Below are 18588 nucleotides of genomic sequence, written 5' to 3'. Positions count from 1 at the left end.
CTGAAGAGACTCAAACTGGAGAAGCTGCTTTTCCCAAACTGGTCTCAAACAACCACCAGTTAACGGGGAACATAATCGTAATGGTGCGCAGCTTTAGCACATCCAGCCAGCTTGTTTGAAACTTCAATGACTCGCTGGAACTCTCATCACTCAGACGGAGTTAGGAAACGGGAAACTGGGAATCTGACTTCAGTGTTTACATTCAATCCACGCAGAAATCTGGACACAAGCTGCGCAGACGAGGGATTTTTTTTTTTTTTTTTTTTTTAAGTCAGTTTTTTGTGTGATCTGCTGCATCTGTAGAGAGTCTTTCTAAAGCGATGCCTTGCAGTCATCTCATTTTAAGAGTCCCAACGCAAGCACACACATGCAGAAGATTCACTGACAGAAAGAGTGAATTAGAGGCCACAGCGTCTCAGAGGATCAGACGGGCATGACACAGCACAAAGGAGAAAGTGATCACCTCTCTAATTAAACTTTCCTTTGAGTTCCATTTTCAAATTCTCACAAATGCCTGAATTACTCTTTATAACAGAGCTGCTCATTAGCATCTGTGCAAAAGTCCTTTACTTTACTGTAGAACACACTCATTTTAGTTCAGGGGCCAAATGCAGACCAGTTTGACCTTAAGGGGGACAAATTCAACATTAACGTGCCCTGGTTTGCATTTCCACATATAAATGATGTATAATATGACATATTTGACAGATTTAAAAAAAATTTAGTAAAAAAAATATGATCGTCATGTGATATAAGGCCTGTAAAACTGACCTCTGCAAATATTGTGGATTTTAATTACATTTTTTGTATTTGAAGGGGCTGAGATATGATATCTACCACTGAATTAGTTGGTCATTTACAATGTTTCATGTTTTTTCTTATAATTTTCTACTTTCTTGAGTTGTCCAAATTAGATGCTCTAAACGACCAGACTTGGCCCCCGTCCCTTGAATTTGACACGTGCTTTAAAATATCCAAATTTGCCTGCAGGGGAAAGTAAAAATAGCTCAGAAAACATGGATCATTGCGTAACTGACCAAATAATTTAGTTATGGATATATCAGTAGGGTTGCAAAGGGGCGTAAAATATTTGAAAAATTTCTACGGGAACGTAAGCTCCAGAATTTTGCCAATATTCAAAAAATAGTAAATTTTAATGGGAATTATTTATTGAAATTAAGCAGAAATTGGGAGCATCTTTAAATCACTGTATCATAGCCAAACATACATAATGGCATCCATGCAAAATAATACACTTAAAAACATAACATTTCAACCAATTTATTTGGAAGTTCAAGTAGTTCATTGAATTTGTGACAAATTCAATGAAACTCAACATACATTTATTTCATTTATACAAAGTAGCACTAATCTTGTGATAAGAAATCTCTGCTGTAGATTCATGTTGGCCGAAAAAATGACAAAGATGGAAGGAGGATGGGAGCCCAGAAGGAACAAAAAACAATAAAACATCATAAAACATTTAGAAAATGTTGTTTCAAGAGTGTACACATGTTTTAAAGAGTTATGTTCATTACTATTACCTAAATAAATAAACTATACTGCAGTCCTGCGTCTGTCTCTGGATCTATGGAAGGTGTGGTCGTAAAGTATTTACCGTTGTTTTATGAGAGAGCGTGCGTGCGTGTGTGTGCATGTGTGTACGTGCCTGCGTGCACTCACCATGTGCGGCTCCTGACCTGCCTGACACTGAGGGCACGCCTGGCAGCTGTTACTGGTTTGGTTGAAGAACTCATACTCTCCACAGCTGGAATACTCAGCACTGACAATCATGCAGCACACCTGGAGGAAAGAGACGAAGACAGAAGAGGTCCAAACATCACTCAACGATGAAAGGCTGCGTGAAGAAGGACATGCCTGATCTCTGTTAGCTTTAACCAGTAAACAGTAGCAAAAATAAGTACGTATACTGGTGGTGCCAACCAGAACATTTTTAAATGGTTCCACGTAGTCCTGATAGGAGCCAATGCTAGCACAGCAGGAAGTGACCAATGTGATAAAACAATAAAGTGTAAATGTTATTATTGTTTATTGTTGTTTTACGTCTACTTTCTTATTTTAAACCCATTAGATCTTTGTCCCATAACTCCTCCCCCAAACTTAGTCCAGTTTGATCGACCAGGGACCAGCTTTACTAATTCATTGGCAAAATCAAATCTTTTCCCATTTAAACCGATTGGAACAGTGACATCAATTATTAATACAGTTTATATTGAGACCACAGCAGCTCCTGCTGTTTAGTCATGGTTATACTGACACTGAGGGATTATATTGACTCCGAGGGGTGATTCTGACGTTAAGGGATTATACTGACTCTGAGGGGTTATACTGACTCCGAGGAGTGATTCTGACTCTGAGGGGTTATACTGACTCCGAGGAGTGATTCTGAGTCTGAGGGGTTATACTGACTCCGAGGGATTATATTGACTCCGAGGGGTTATACTGACTCTGAGGGATTATACTGACTCCGAGGAGTGATTCTGAGTTTGAGGGGTTATACTGACTCCGAGGAGTGATTCTGAGTCTGAGGGGAAATACTGACTCCGAGGGATTATATTGACTCCGAGGGGTTATACTGACTCTGAGGGATTATACTGACTCCGAGGGGTGATTCTGACGTTAAGGGATTATACTGACTCCGAGGGGTGATTCTGGCTGTAAGGGGTTATACTGACTCTGAGGTGCGATTCTGAGGGGTTATACAGAGTGATATACTGACTTCGAGAAGTTCAACTTATGCATCCTCACTTGCCTTTTCTTTTGGGACATGTAGTTTATCTATAAAGGCCAATCACATGTATTTGTATGGTCCATTTAATACACAAGGCAAATCTAGTCTAGTTTACATGTGTTTCTCTGAGCGTGCGCAAGGTTTATACATTTTAATATTGAATGCAAGTCGGAGTGAATCCCCACGGAGCAATCAAGCTGTGCTAGTGTATATGTGGTATAGATGGGTAATGTGTCTTGAATGTGTATTGTGGCTCACTGGAATTAGTAACAGCTGGCATTTACAGCTTTACAGACACACATTGTCCTTTTCCAAACAAATTAACCGACTATTGAAATCATCTGCAGCACAGAAAATGTTTGAGGGAACATGAATGACTTCCATGACTAATTCCCTCCATCTTCTCTCAATGATTTAATTACAATCCTATTTTAGCCCAAGTGTTATTTATCATAATGATCTCATTGAAGCACTACGCTGTGTTTTCAGACATACGTGTATATTATTGACAGCAGCAGCAGTGTTTGCACACGTTCGGGGGAGAAAAAAAAAACACTTGTAGCTAAAAAATACAGTTCGTATGCAAATGACTGTATAAACTAAAACTCAGTAAACTGCTTAGAAATAGAGTATCAATGAGGGACAACATCAAACAGTTTTTAAACAGAAACAAGTGTTAAAAGACGCAGAGGACGCTGCCTCGAGGCCTTCAGAATCAGTTGAGCAGGTGTTTGTTGTTTTTTTGTTACAAACTGCTTCTTTAACCAATCAGATTGTGACACAAAATAGAGCAGGTGTGGAAAAACTTGATCTGAATCTGTAGCTACCTGCACAAATAATAATAATACATGTATGGTGTTTTACTAATTGTTTTTTCAAGCTGATTGACAGGAGAAATCAAATAATCAGATCTAAAGAAAAAATAAAACTTAAAGTATATATATGTACTTCTTTTTATGTTGCCATAAATGATGTTGTATCTATAATGACTATAACAACTAAGTTAAAAGAATAATGGGAAAGAAATAGCTACTTTTATCCCCTCCACACGGCATAAAAGTGAGTACGTTAAGTTTAAACATGAAGAGAAATTGAAAATAATATAACTCCAGGTCATATGATGTCATATGATGACGGTGTCTTCTTTCTTAAATGGTGACTAATGGGAACAGGTGCTGCAGAGCTATGCACGCAGCATGACGACAAAGTATAAAAGTAACTGTGACTATAATCTGTGGTGCTGGAGCAATTTCTGTTCAAATCAAGGCTCGGGGGCCAAATCCAGACCTATAGAGCATCCAATTTGGCCTGCTGCAGAGAATTTACCTAACTTAGTCCCTCCAAATTCACAAAGTCAATGCAACTTCACAATATTTGCAGGGACTACCAATTTTCCCCTGCCTGTATCACACGACTTCAGCCATTTTTAACTGCAAATCGTGGAAAGAACTCTTCAACCTTCTAAAATATCTTGAACAATCACACAAAATTCCCCTAAATCACAAAATCGAGGAATTTAGATTTGAAGATACTGATATCTGTCATTTATTGCGTGGATGTCGTTGGTGTCTTTCATGCTGTAGATATAATTTGTATGTGGAAGTGCAAACTAATGCACAATAAGGTTGAAATTGCTCTTTTTTCCCACCTAATACCTGCACTAGCCTCCTAGAGATAAACTGCACCCCCTGAGTTAGAACATACAAAGGCTATGCCAGAAACAAAAAATAATATTTAACAGTAGTGGCAAAAAGTAAGTAAATAAGCAAAAAGGTGAGAAAAACAGAGTCGAGACGAGACACTACGGTAATAATGCTTGAATAAACAAACACTTACTAATAATGACGACAGAAAGAAGGACTTTGTCTGATCTTGCGTCTCTGACATTTTCTCTTGTTCCTGAGGAGACCTGCCAGAGGAGAGAAGCAAAAGTCAGGAGTCGACATTACACAAACTATTTGTGTGGGTGCATGTGTGTGTGTGTGTGTGTGTGCGTGTGTGTGTGTGTGTGGTTGTGTGTGTGTGTGTGTGGGCTTGTGCTGAAAGCGTGTGTGGCCCTGTGATGGTTTAGCATCACGTCACTGGCTACAAACATGCAATAGTAAAAAATCAGCCCATGGCATTGTTCTTACACATAACTACAAGCACACACTGGTTTGACGGAGTATAGGACAGTAATAAGCAATTGTTATAGCAAACAATTATATCTAATATAACTACGACTTTTCACCGTCGTTTTGTTTTAATATTTTATGTCAAACATAATGTGTGAAGGGACAGAACATAGTTAAATGAACCAATGAATATTTACTGCATAGAAGGTTTTGACACACCAATACCAGGTGAATAATATGATAGATATTACCTCATCATCAACTTGAATGTAATACTAGTACATAAAATAATTAAAACAAACAATAATAACAATGAACCAGAACAAAATTTTGGTTGAAGAAATATAGAATGTTTTGAACTTCTTTGAATGAAACTAGATTAAATGTAAAATTTTTTGTGATGATTTTAATCCATTTGCTATAAAAATAATAATTACACACAAAAAAAAGATACGAGCCAAAAATACGCAGCACGTGAAACACTTGCCGCTGTTTGCACGTTTTTGGCCAATAAACTTTTCTTTGTGTGTGTGTGTGTTGGTATAAAATCAGTGAGTCTGCCAATTAAGACATTTTCTACTCTTTGGTTCCTTTTGCTTTTTGAATTTATCAGTATCGTCCATTAGAGATCGCTTCTCGAGGATTTTTCTACAAATGTATTTTTTTTTTCATTCTTCGTGTATCCCTTCATATCTCAGTGTGAATCAGTTTCCACATGAATTTATGGAATTGAACGTATTTTGATGTGTGTGTGAGAGCGTGTGAGACAACCTAGGGTCAGATTGTGTCCGTCCAAACCGCTGACTTCCTTCTTTCATGTCACTAACTTGAGTAAACAGCTTTTGATCTCCAGTGCCAGTCATTTCTTTGAACATGAAGATTTTGATCCAAGCCACACAAACACACACACACCCCAACAATAACACACACCTTCCAGTCACAGAAACACACACACACGGCGACGCCTAAACAGGTTAAAACTCTAGGCAGAGTTTAAGATTCTTGCCGGGAGGGGGACAAAAAAAATAAAAAATAGAATTAAATATATAGACCGTCTCGAGATTTGCGCCAACCACAATGTGTGTGACATATACAATAATGCAAAAATAATTAGTAACATAAATAATGAAGTTGACAGCAAAAATGTGCGTGATAAATTCATGATAAATTCAGGTCAGCGGCCGTTTTCTGCTTCATTTTTGCTGCAGTACCATACATGAACTGCTGGGGGCAGTGTCTCTTCCCTATTTACATTGTGAAGAGGAGTTGCGCAACAAAAGAAGAACCAACCTAAAGTCTCAAAAGTTTGGGATCATTTCACTGAAAACGTATGCTAACACACCTGAGGTGGAACAACAAATAAATTCACATACATTTTGTACAGTCACTGTGTTTTATGACACTTAAAAGGGGACATATTATACAAAATGTTCACTTTTTAAAACATTTCCCAGTGATCTAAATGACATATCTGTGCTGGTGTTTGGTCAAAACATAACATGAATTAAGCAACAAAAGAGATTTAATACCCTGTAAAAAACGAGTTCTGTGAGAGCGCTCTGTTTTGAGGGTGTGTCCCTGGATTTGCATAGACCTCCCCCTTCCCCGCCCCTGTCTTCCACGGGGGTGGCACACAACGTTCACACTGCAAGCCTTAGTGCTCAATTCCGATAATAAGAAAAACTTATGATATAAACCTTCAAGCTTTGACCCAAACCTGACAGAGCAAAACTGAAATGGACAGGTCTGACAGACATTAGGTATTCATATCTGCATCTGACCTGAAACCAACAGTTAAAACCTATTTTGTTCCTCATACAAATGACATTTTTACGCTTTGTTTTAGTGGTAAGCCTTGCATTTATTAACAGTGAACTGTTCATGTCAACATCAGATCAGCGCACGGGGAAACAAGCGCCCGTCAAACACAGGCACAGTTTCATACTATTTACATAATCCATGTATCAATTATATGAGGATAATCCATGTTCTTGTGCAGAAAAAAAGATTGATTCAACAGTGGATGCTTAAAAACTGTCCCTGTGCGACTCTGCTGCTGCTGCTGCTGCTGCAGCACTCACAGCTGTTAATGATGATGCCAACGTATTAAATCCTCCTTGACGTTCACATTGAGGTCGTATTGAAAATATCTGATCTGTATCTGATTCAGGACAACATATGAAAGTGGCCTGAATCTGATTTGAAAAATTCAGATATAGGTCGCATTTGAGTGAAGAAGTGATCAGCCCTCTCTCTCCCCACACACACACACACACACACACACACACACACACACACACACACACACACACACACACACACACACACACACACACACACACTGTTCACTGGAGCGATGAAGTGACCAAAAAGCACCACCATGTTCAAACGACTCATCACGGGCGACTGAAGTGACTGCAGTTGCTACAATCTCACTCGCCGTGAAAAACAATGGCGGGCTTTCGCAAAAGGTTGGGGGCGGAGTCCATGGGTGGAGTTACCAGTTTTTTTCTTTCTCGCTTTTCACTTGTGATGTCACAAATGTAGAAAAATAATAATAATAAGACTTACACAGACCACAAACAAACGACTGGATGGTTTTATTTCAAATTTTGTGTGCCAGTAGACCCTCAAGTTACCTCATATGTGATTAAAAAACTGTAAAAGTTGAATTTTCATAATTTGCCCCCTTTAAAATATTTGTATATTCAAATGAATTTGGGAAAACTGTAATGAAAACTTTAGACCACGAGGGGGGCAATACTCCCACCCCCGCAAGCTTGGCTTATGTAAAAACTGCTGTGCAAGACTGTGTGTGTGTGTGTGTGTGTGTGTGTGTGTGTGTGCGGGGGAGGGGTGGTCGGACATCTGTCACTCCAAAAGAGATAAAAGTGTTTTTTTTTTTCCTTTTTTCTTGGGCTGTTTTGAACAAATCAGGAAATGAGAACTTGCCAAATGGCTGTGGACCCCCTCAAGGCTGCTCATTATGGTGTTAAAGTGATGTACACACACTCACACATGCACGCACACACACACACACACAGATTCACTCTAGGGTTTGGCTGCATTTGAAGCTTCTTGATGTCTGACAGTCTGCTTCACCTCTTTCAACCTGCTCCTTGTCTCTCTAACCTCAGCTTTGTGTTGTGGCAGGTCTGAGATGAAAGCCTATCGCTCCCTCAGGGTATTATTATTATTCTTCTAACGCTCATATAATCTCAGATAAATAACTCTTCTGTCTTTAGCTGTGTCATTACCAAGTGCAGTGCATGTGGGTTCTTAGAAGCACCAAACTGGCCTGGAATGAAGAAGCGACGAGCAGCTTGCTGTGTAAATATTTGGCTCCCATCCTGTCTTTATTAGTTATGTGTTTAAATCTGGCCTGGAACAAACAAATTGACCATAAAATTATATTTAATATATTTAACTTTATAAAAATAGGCGTCAATTTATGGAAAGTCCCAATAATCACTTAATGTAGACATGTGGAAAAGAACAGACTCCCTTTAGCAAAATGTCTAATCTATTTTTGATGTCCTGTCAGCTCTTTTATAACAGTTATTGGGTTTTTTTTCTATTTTATTGCTGGTATTACAGTAATGAACCGCAATCTTGTTCTTTCGGACACTAGCCAAATCTTTTGACTATAAGTGAGGGTTAGGAACAAAGATCAACCGTTAAAGGGCCAAATCGGGCCCTTTAGAGCAGAGGTAGGCAACTTTTATCACAGCGGGGCCACAAAAATGTGTTTGTTTGATCGGACGGCCACATGATCAACATTCAAATACTTTTATAGTGATTTTGTGTGTTTTTCTGTCATTCTGTGTATGTTTGTTGTTGTCTTTCTCATTGTGAGATGTTTTGGGCATTTCTGTAGTCCCTTTGTGTATTTCTCCTGAAAAATATTTGTTTTTTTGAGTCATAATGTGTATTTGTGCTGTCATTTTGCATTTTTTGGAGTAATTTTTGTGTATTTCTGTTGTTGTTTTGCTTGTTTGTCGGTACTATGGATCATTTTTCATGTTTTTCTTGTCTTTTTATGTACTTTTGTTGTCATTTTCTGTAATTTTGTATATTTTTCTGAGTAATTTTGTGTATTGCTGTTGTCGTTTTGTTCATTTTTGGAGTAGTATTGTGTGTTTTTGGAGTATTTTCTTGTCTTTTGCTGAATATTCCTGCAATGTTGTAATTGTTAATGTATTCTTGCTTTTGTTTTACGTAATTTTCTGTTATTTTGTACGTTAACTTTGGAGGCTGCATAAAAAAAAGACAGAGGGCCGCATGTGGCCCCTGTGCCACCAGTTGCCTATGTCTGATTTAGAGCAACAAATTCGGCCCGCAGCGTTAAGTCCAAATTACAGAAAACATGAATCGTTGTGTAAAAAAGTAAAGCAATTCAGTAGTAGATACCTCAGCCCTTCCAAATACACAAATTCAATGAATATCCACAATATTAGCCAGAGCTCACAGTTTTTCCCACACTTTTATCATGTGATCGAAGTCATTTTTATTTGCAAATTGTAGAAAAAGAAATCTTTATCTTTTTCAAAATCCTGAAATTTCATTAAAATGATTCCACAAATATTCCTCAAATTGTATAAAAATGAGTCACAAACTGTAACTTCCATTACATGACATACATTATAGGGCAGAATAATGTTGAAATTACTAATCTTCCCGCCTAAAATTTGTGGCTCACTTGAGTTTAAACTGCTCCGTATCGCATAGTGTGCTTATAGCCAGAAACGCCTCTGATTTACAGCAGACAGCGCTGAGGTATTAAAGATTAACTCTCTTTGGTTATGAAATGAGCTTGTGGAGAAAATGTGAAGCAGAAAACCACAAACCTTTTGGATTTCCCCACAGTCCTGTTTGCAGTCAGTCATTTAAACCTCCTGCACCCCTCACAGAAACGCACACATCCAAAATAAAAATCAGATGATCGGCTTCTGTTTTCTTCGTTTCATTTCTGTTTCAACTCAAACTTATTTTTGTAAAATTTCAATACGCAATATAATTTTTTTGACAATAAGAAAAAAAATCAATAAAGTAAATACAGGGATGCTACAGGTTATTACAAATGTTGTAATAGTTGAATATTGGGAATATTATTCAGTGTCTAAACTATGTTTAGTGTTTTCAATCGTGACTTTTAAACCATAAAGGACTCTTTTCAAACACTTCCACACAGAGAGTCTATGAACAACAAGGCAATCAAGTCTCACTTATAAAGAACTAAATGAGCTGTAAATAAATACACGTGATTTACAGCATCATTACCGTGTAATTTAAATGTGAAAATAGATCGGTAATTAAAGTGATTTTCAACTTTGTAGACAGACCCAAACATCAACCACATCAACCGACCTATCTCCAAACCAAAATATTCATTACACTAATTCCAGAGGAAGGCAACACTATGTTTTTAAGAACTGCAAATTGTGTGTTCACAGAATGCTTTGCTGGTATGTGAAGTTCCGCGAACAAAAGCAATTAGACTGTAACAACCAAAGAAAGTTTAAGACTTGAATACATGTCATACGCCAGCTTTATATTGACAAAAGGCAAATAAAAATCGTGGCGCACAAGGTTTGCAATTTACTAAAACACCTAAAAAGAAGAAGTTGGTGCACCAGGTGACCTCGAGCTGAGTTTTTGACTGTGGGATGTTTTTTTTTACACTCACTTCTCCTCATCTTTTGATTGCTTTAATTACAGACTTACTGTCAGCTTTCCACATGGTGCGCAGGAAAAACAAACTCTTAGAGGTGCATGAAAAGACATCGCATATGTCTGTAAACACACACATACACACACACGCTCCAGCTCTCTCTTTCTCTATGGCTATGCCCCAGTCAGTCAGCAGGCCCTTTGATTGTCTGCCTGCCGGTAATCTGTCTTTCATCGTCTGCACTCCTTGATCCCGTTCCCTTCTGTAGCTTCGCTGGGGCAGAACGTCTCTGTCTCTCCGTCCCTGGGTCTGTCTCTGTTTGCCTTGCACTGACTGTAGGTGGAGATCCTACAATCCTCTGAAGTTTGGATTTATTCCGTACATTTTCTTTCTTTTTAACACGTCCGCAGTGTACTCATACACATCCATCATCTGACGAGCTTGTTTCTGTTCAGAACCACTGAACCACCATGCTACCCTATCCTAAACATATCTCTAGATCAGGGGTGTCAAACTTATTTTAGTTCAGGGGCCAAATATGAAGGAGTTTGATCTTAAGTGGGCTGCAGATTTAAGGAGGGAAAACATGTAATTTCAACATTAATGTGCTTAGGTTTGCACTTCGATGTATAAATGATACATAAAGTATGTAAGACCCCCACAAGATCCAGGCAATGAGTGACAAATATCAGTCTCTTTTAAATTTCATTGATTTTTGTGACCAATTTTTATTTAATTTGGGGAAATTATGTGAAATAATTTAACGAAAATTTAGTTCTTTGAAAGGCATGGGAAAATTGCCATGCACCAAATATTGTCGAGTTTCATTGAATTTGTGTATTTAGAAGGGCTGAGGTATCTACAACTGAATTATATGGTAATTTACACAATAAATCATGTTTTTTTGTCTTTTTTTACTTTCTCCTGCGGGCCGAATTGGATAGTCTAAAGGGCCTTGAGTTTGACACATGTGCTCTAGATATTGTAATTGAAGGCTGTTTCCAAATTATCATTTCTTCAGATGATCTAAACAAAGTTTTTCTTCATCCTTTTGTAAACCACATCTCTATTTAAACCATAGGAAGCATTCCCAACACCGGAAATAATTAAGTTTCAACCCCAAGAACCACAGGTGTAAATCTTGTCCAGGGAAAGGATCGAAATGTCACGTTCGAGAAGATCGTCCCCGATTGGGGGAAGTACTTCTGAAAAAGAATAGGGACTTTTGGGGTGGGAGGGGCAAGCGGTTGATTGCAGAGTTTAGCCTCATGCATTTTTAGGCCAGGCTCTCGGACTCTAAACGCCACTTTGTTCTTCTTGTTGTTCTTGTTGTTGTTGTGTACACTAGTTAAAATCACTACTCCTGTGTTATTTGTTAACGGATCGGGCTGAAATTTGGCAGGTATACTCTATGGATGTGTACACATCGACGCGATTTTCGATTGGGGGCCCCAAATTTCAATTGACTACTCCTCCATTAATGCTCGTTGAATCAGGGTGTAATTTGACATGGTTATTCTATGAGCGGATGTCAAGAGCCTGTCAGAGACCTTTTTGCAAGGGGGGGGCCGTTTTTGGTCATTTCTAAATTTATCAGAACATACGCAGTCGTGTGATATATCGTTTCAAAGGCAATTCAACGTAGATTACAATTTTACGTTGCACAATTTGGTTTGTTTTACTCGATGGAACCGAGTCATTTGAATGAATTCTCGAGAACGTTGCTATTCCACGCGGAGATGTTCCGCGGTCCAGGCCGTAGTTCATCAGAACTTGGTAATTAAAGCCGATTGCTAAGATATGGGCTGTATTCAAAATGTCATACTAGTTTGACATCAAAATGAGTATGTAGTGCGTTCGCATAGATAGTATGCAAAGACTGAGTAGGCGAGAAATACCTGGATGTATATTATATCAGGAGATTTTTTTAGTATATTGTTTAGAAGTTAACCAGAAGTTTTGTCAGTAGCACACTGGCAGATCTCCGAAAATCTCAGAAATGTCGGCATTAAATGTGTTTTTGCGAGTTTTATGGATCAAATGACCACATGTTGATATTCTACTTGGTCACTTTCTCACTTAAATTGTTTTCAGAACTTTCAAAGGTGAAGAATTAAAGGAGATATTTAGTCTCAGTGTGCTCCAGGTTTGTGTCGAACATTTAAAATGCATCAGCATCCTAATCCCCCTAGACATACTTATAGTATGTAGTAGACATTATATACTCATTGAGTTCGTAGTATAAAGTACGGAGTATGCCATATTGAACGCAGATATGGTTTATATATCTACACGATGTAGACCTTTTGCAAATTACAGACGTCGAGATCTTCATAGTAGCCGAACGCTTGCAGGCTAATGTCGTTCCAGGTAGATACGTACGTTTCATAAACTAAAAAGATGAAAAAGCAGATGTTAAATATAAATTGCAGCATTTATGATCTACTGTATCTACTGCCACCTACTGACATGAAGGAATATTGAATTACTCTTTCTCCAAATGCAGAATGTCCCCAGAAGGGCAATAGCAAAAAATAATAGTACTGTAATAACTACGAGCAAAATCAAACAATTGCTGATTTACTATAACAAGCACAAAAGAAGAAGGAAGTAAAGCATTCGTTACTGTTATATGATTAAAGATGACCAAAATTTTACGTATAAAACTTACTTTTATTTTTCAGGGTTTTTTTACACACTTGAAAGGCCTTTGTAAGGCTTCAGATGGAGCAGCATGTACTGTAGCTCTATTACAGTGTATTGTATTGATGGACAAGTAGAGATAGCCAAAGTTAAGATTCTTAAAGCTTAAATGTTGTCATAGTGATCAGATTGTTACAAATACCACCAGTAAAACATTCCTTCCTTCCTAGATTATCCCTTTTGCCGTGTACACTTCCAACACTTCATCCGGATCAGCAGCCAGACAAAAAAACAGCATCACACAACAAGTGTGCCCAATCCTCTCCCAGGAGCCACTCCGCACATTGCAGTAATTTAAAGCCAGCCATAAAGTGGAAGTACAAGTATTTGTGTGTTTTTGTGGGAACCAAACCGCTCCAAACTTCTCTCAGTATTTCACATTTTCCATAATGAACAACATAACGTGCCAGAGCTCCCAGAGAACCCGCAAAGGAGAGATAAATGACAAACTGAAGTTGGTTCCCCACACGAAAGACTCTTAAAAAGACACAAATTAGACCACAAACCCAAATTTGATTAAACTTTGCTCCCTGAGGCCTAGATGAAGAAGTTTCAACTTTAGATTTACTATTATTTTGTTGAGCTGTCAACACGCCGCATGGGGAAATAATGAAGGGGAGGGCCAAACCTATGATTAGAAAATCCTTTGACTTTAATGTTGCTCTGCTCGGATTATTGCACATAAATTAAAATGTAATGAAATGCAGCTACCTCTCATTATGCTGAGACCCCCTGGAAGCCAGTGTGGAACCACATGGGTGAGATTCAAAGTGGCTATCTTAAAACGTCACTGCATGTTTTTGTCTGACACTAACAAATTTGTTAAGATAAGTAACACATCTCAAATCCTTCAAATAAATCGTATTGAAAACCGGAACATTCCTCAAGAGTTTGTGAATTCCTAAATCACAATTCCTGGATTTAAATTTCAACTTTCATTTTTATGGAGTGTTGAACGCAGTGGGTCTGCAAAGTCCATCAAAGAACTTTTTTTTTTTTTTTTTTTTAATCTTACAATATGTTTTCTTGGTGCATAGAATATAATTTTTCTTGATATTTTTGTGGTCCCCCAACTTTTTGCTCCTGGACTCCCAGGGGGTCCCTGCACCCCAGTTTGAAAAAAAATTATTTCAAGAAAAAAATGTTAAGGTTTTGTTTGTATTCAGACAACTTTTTTTCAGGAAATTTGATCTCCTGACATGTTTCGACTGTAAACTGCCAGTCTTCCTCAGAGGAGATTGCTCTGACTGGCACTTGGCAGTCGAAATCCATCACGAGATCCAATTTCCTGAAAATAAATGAAAACCTAATATATTAAAAAAAAAAAAAAAAAAATGAATTTGCTGGAATTACTCATCTCAAGAACTTAAACACGTTAGTGATTGAACAATATATTATCAAATTGTTACAGTACCGGTAATTATCAATAAAAATGTATGTGCACAAATATATATAAATTTCATAAAAATTGGTCAATTGCAAACCAAGATAGGAGCTTTTGAAATTTCACCATTGATGAGAAATGGGGATTTTTCAATTTTTTAAAACTAATCCAGAATCAGTATATTGATCCGGATCCATTTCAAAATGTTATGAATCTTCCATAGCGTAAGATCTTCGTCAATCTTTGGGTAAAATGTTGTCATAATCCTTTAAGTGCTTTTGACGGAATCTGCTGACAGACCAACAAACAAACAAATAAATAAACGCTGGTGAAAGCATGAATATGAAACTACAGAGGTATTAGAAATGAAGAAAATAGCAAACATGCTAAGTTACTTTAGCTGTTACAGACACAGACACATCTTTGTACAACAACAGACTGAAAGTGATCCTTGCCAACAGTTACACCATAAATCCTGCCACGGAGTAAAATAATGAGCCTTCACCAGTGAACTCTGAATGATGTGTTTAGCTAAATAAAAAAAAATATCTCTCTCTCTCTCTCAGATGTGTGGAAACAGCATTATGAAACACAGAAGTCTCAGAAAATCTATAAATTAATCCGCAGGGACGGAAAAAAAAAATCTAAATTCAGTGTGAATTGAAATTAGCTGCGACAATTCACAAAATTAGGAGAAGAAAAAATAAAAATCCACACTTGGGATCTTCTCTTCTACTCTGGAAGTATTCACTCCAAAAATAAATGAATAAATCAAAGCGCGTTAGGCTAGGGATGATCATGACTACAGGCAGTGGCTTTGTAAATCTCTCTGACTTCATTCCTTTAATCCTCAAAAAACCATTTTAACTTCTTTTTGAAGACGACTTTGACTCCCTCCTGCTCCTTTTTCTGTGTCTCTTCGGCTGTTTTCTACCTGTTGACATGAAGGATTGAAGCTGCATAGATGTTACTGCTGGGGGCTGCAGGAGGAAGAAGAAGAAGAAGAAGAAGAAGAAGAAGAAGAAGAAGAAGAAGAAGAAGAAGAAGAAGAAGAAGAAGAAGAAGAAGAAGAAGAAGAAGAAGAAGAAGAAGAAGAAGAAGAAGAAGAAGAAGAAGAAGAAGAAGAAGAAGAAGAAGAAGAAGAAGAAGAAGAAGAAGAAGAAGACAAGTGAGGGGAGGGAGGGATAAGGGGCATGGGATTGATTTCCACCTCCAGGAGCTTCAGTTCAAAGTCAGCCAGCAGACTTCAGAGGCTCTGCAGGACCCAGCATGTCCTCAGCCGGGCCAAGCTGTCTGTCTGCGGGCAGGACTTCCCCTGGGGGCCCGGGACAGTCAGGCGGCACCAAGAAAACAATTATGCATCAGAAGACGAAGAGAGAGAGAGAGGTGTGTTGTGGGACACACTTGCACTACCAAAGAAGAAAAGTCACACTCTACAGCAGACATGGAAAACTGGCAGCACAGGGGCCACATATGGCCCTCAGCCTCATTTTTTGCTGCCCCCAAAAATGGGAATTTAAGACGATAAAAGGTATAATATGAAGCCCAACATTATACACAAAATATACAAATGCACAAAGTACACAAAAAGACATAAAATGACAACAAAGATAGACACAACAACCACTTAAACAAACAAAATGAGTACAAAAACACAGATAAAACCACAACACATTTGCAGAATAGCTCCAAAGACACGCAAACTGTGACAGGAAAATACAGAAAACAACAACAAAAACACAGAAAATGACAGAACAATACACACAATTACAACAAGAGTTCCAAAAAAAAAAACTAAAACACACAAAATGACTCATAAAACATGAAATAACAACAAAGACAGACAAAACAACCACAAAAACAAACAAAAAAAAACACAACACATTTTCAGTATAGCTCCAAAGACACAAAAACTGTTGACAAAATTACAGGAAAATACAGAAAACAACAAACAAAAATACAGAAAGTGACCCCAAAAATGCTAATATTAACAATAAAAATGCAGAAAATGACAGAAAAATACACAAAATTACAACAAAAACACAAAAACATTACCAAAACACACACACAAAATGACCAAAAAAAAAAAAAGACAAAATATCCAAACCCCATGACAAAGATTAAAAAAAGCCAAAACCCATGTGTTAATGCTCTGATTGGGGATTATTCTAATTTATAATGACATGAATGTTGATCATGTGGCCCTCGGATCAGATACAATCACATGTTTGTGGCCCCTGCTGTGACAGAGTTGCCCATCCCTGCTCTGCAGTTTCATCAATCCAACATGTCAACATTAACATGGATTCTGTCTGAATATCTGGATAAAATCACAGAGGAGATCATTAGTCTTAAAGTGAGTATTTAGCAGAGGTGTAAAGAGTACTGATATATACTGTTACTTGACTGAACTGTACTCAAGTACAAGTACAGGTAAGTCATACATAAAATGATCAAGTACAAGTTTACAGTAGCTCAATTAAAAAGTACTCAAAATAAAAGTTACACGTTAGTTTCATCCCCCACGTTTATTTTTGGTAATAAATCTTGCCATGGTTCCCATGCATACAGTAAACATCTCATGTGTAAACTTAGGGAGGGACCAGATCTTGTAATTTATTTTCCACAAAGGCATCTGTATAAAATAAAAGGTGTAGAAATCTAACAAATTACTGATCTAGAAATGTATTATTTAAAAAGTAATGATACAAGCAACTCAGTTAGTAAAGTGAGTACCTGGAATCCGTTACTTTCACCTCTGGTATATAGTAGTCACCTTTTCATCTTTAAATAAAAGTCAAATAAATTAAAAAAAATTTGTAAGTAAAATAGAAAATTGAAAAAAAAAAAAGAAAAAAGAGCTGAGCTCAATATTTAATTTACATAGAAGTTGTTAGTGATCTGCAAGGATTGTTTACACCTTGTTTAATCGTTAAAACGTGTTTTTGGTGTCAGGGTTTCTAGTATTAGGTGTTTTTCTTCTAAACTTTGCATTTCATCCATAACAAAAAAAAAAGAAAGTTACTGTATTTACATTCAAGTCAAACATGTGCATGGAGAAAGTTGTTGCTCAGGAATGTCCTGCAGTCTTGCACTAATCCGTCCGTGCATTCCTGAACGTGGAGGCACGCGCTCCGCTTACCTGCAGGTCGGAAAGCGTCCGTTCCTGTGACGTCTGTCTGCGGATCAGCAGGTCGGAGTCCCGTTAGTGACCGACGGTCGGTCCTCTGAGCATCACACACATATAATGGCTGTCACACACACACTTCTGACCTCAGTCCTCTCCCAGCCTCCATTCGGGTACATGTCGGTGTATCTGAAGCTCCTCCTCGACTGGAGAAAAGTCAGAGGTTTGGTTCCCTCCGCCCTGAGTGAGAAACATTAACATGGCTCAGGTAGAGAAAGAAGGACTTGAAGCAACACCACCACCTAGCGGTCATTACTGTGTAATAGCATGAAGATGATCAATCAATCAATCTTTATTTGTATAGCGCCAAATCATAACCAATGGTATCTCAAGGCACTTTACAGTAGAGCAGTCTTAAGGACGGACTCTTCATTTTATGGATACACACATATGCATATATACGTATATACACATACATATGTATCCCACACCCAACATGAATTCATCATGGCGGCAAGGAAAACCTTCTGTTAAGCAGCAGGAACCTTGTGTGGATCCCATTCCTATGATGAACAGCCATCCACGTTATGCTGTGTTGGGTGTGTGCAGAGGAAAGGGTGGAGACAGAGCCGCTGAGTCTCTGTAACTCCACACTGAGGATCCCACGGACCTGCAAGACAAAAGCCAGAAGGAGTACAGGAGCAAACACACAAGGGAGTAAGCAGACATAGAGGGAGTGTTTGAAAGAGGAATGGGACCCTCTCCGGTCCCTCTCTAACCTAAATGACCTCTCTCTTAACGCCCTCTCCAACCTCTCTCCAACCGAGCATGCCAGAC

At 38.1% G+C, this 18588-nt stretch overlaps 1 protein-coding gene across 3 annotated transcripts in view; it reads right to left on the bottom strand.

Annotated features, from left to right (window-relative positions):
- The window catches only part of edar (ectodysplasin A receptor), a 36871-nt gene extending 18579 nt beyond the window's left edge, over positions 1-18292 (bottom strand). Inside the window, exons 1-4 of one of the 3 annotated variants that reach the window (XM_028435727.1) lie at positions 18276-18292; positions 17767-17991; positions 4589-4661; positions 1684-1803 (exon numbers count right to left, since the gene is read on the bottom strand). In XM_028435727.1, the coding sequence (XP_028291528.1) occupies positions 1684-1803; positions 4589-4639 (171 nt within the window). In that variant the 5' untranslated portion in view covers positions 4640-4661; positions 17767-17991; positions 18276-18292. Of the gene's footprint in view, positions 1-1683; positions 1804-4588; positions 5238-17766; positions 18135-18275 lie in introns of those variants that run through there. The other 2 variants (XM_028435728.1, XM_028435729.1) reach the window with 2 other exon arrangements.
- Positions 18293-18588: the final 296 nt, after the last annotated feature.

This window comes from Gouania willdenowi, chromosome 21 (genome assembly GCF_900634775.1).
Source record: "Gouania willdenowi chromosome 21, fGouWil2.1, whole genome shotgun sequence".
NCBI lineage: Eukaryota > Metazoa > Chordata > Actinopteri > Blenniiformes > Gobiesocidae > Gouania > Gouania willdenowi.
Note: the sequence above shows the minus strand (reverse complement) of the source record. Positions and strands in the feature narration are given on the sequence as shown.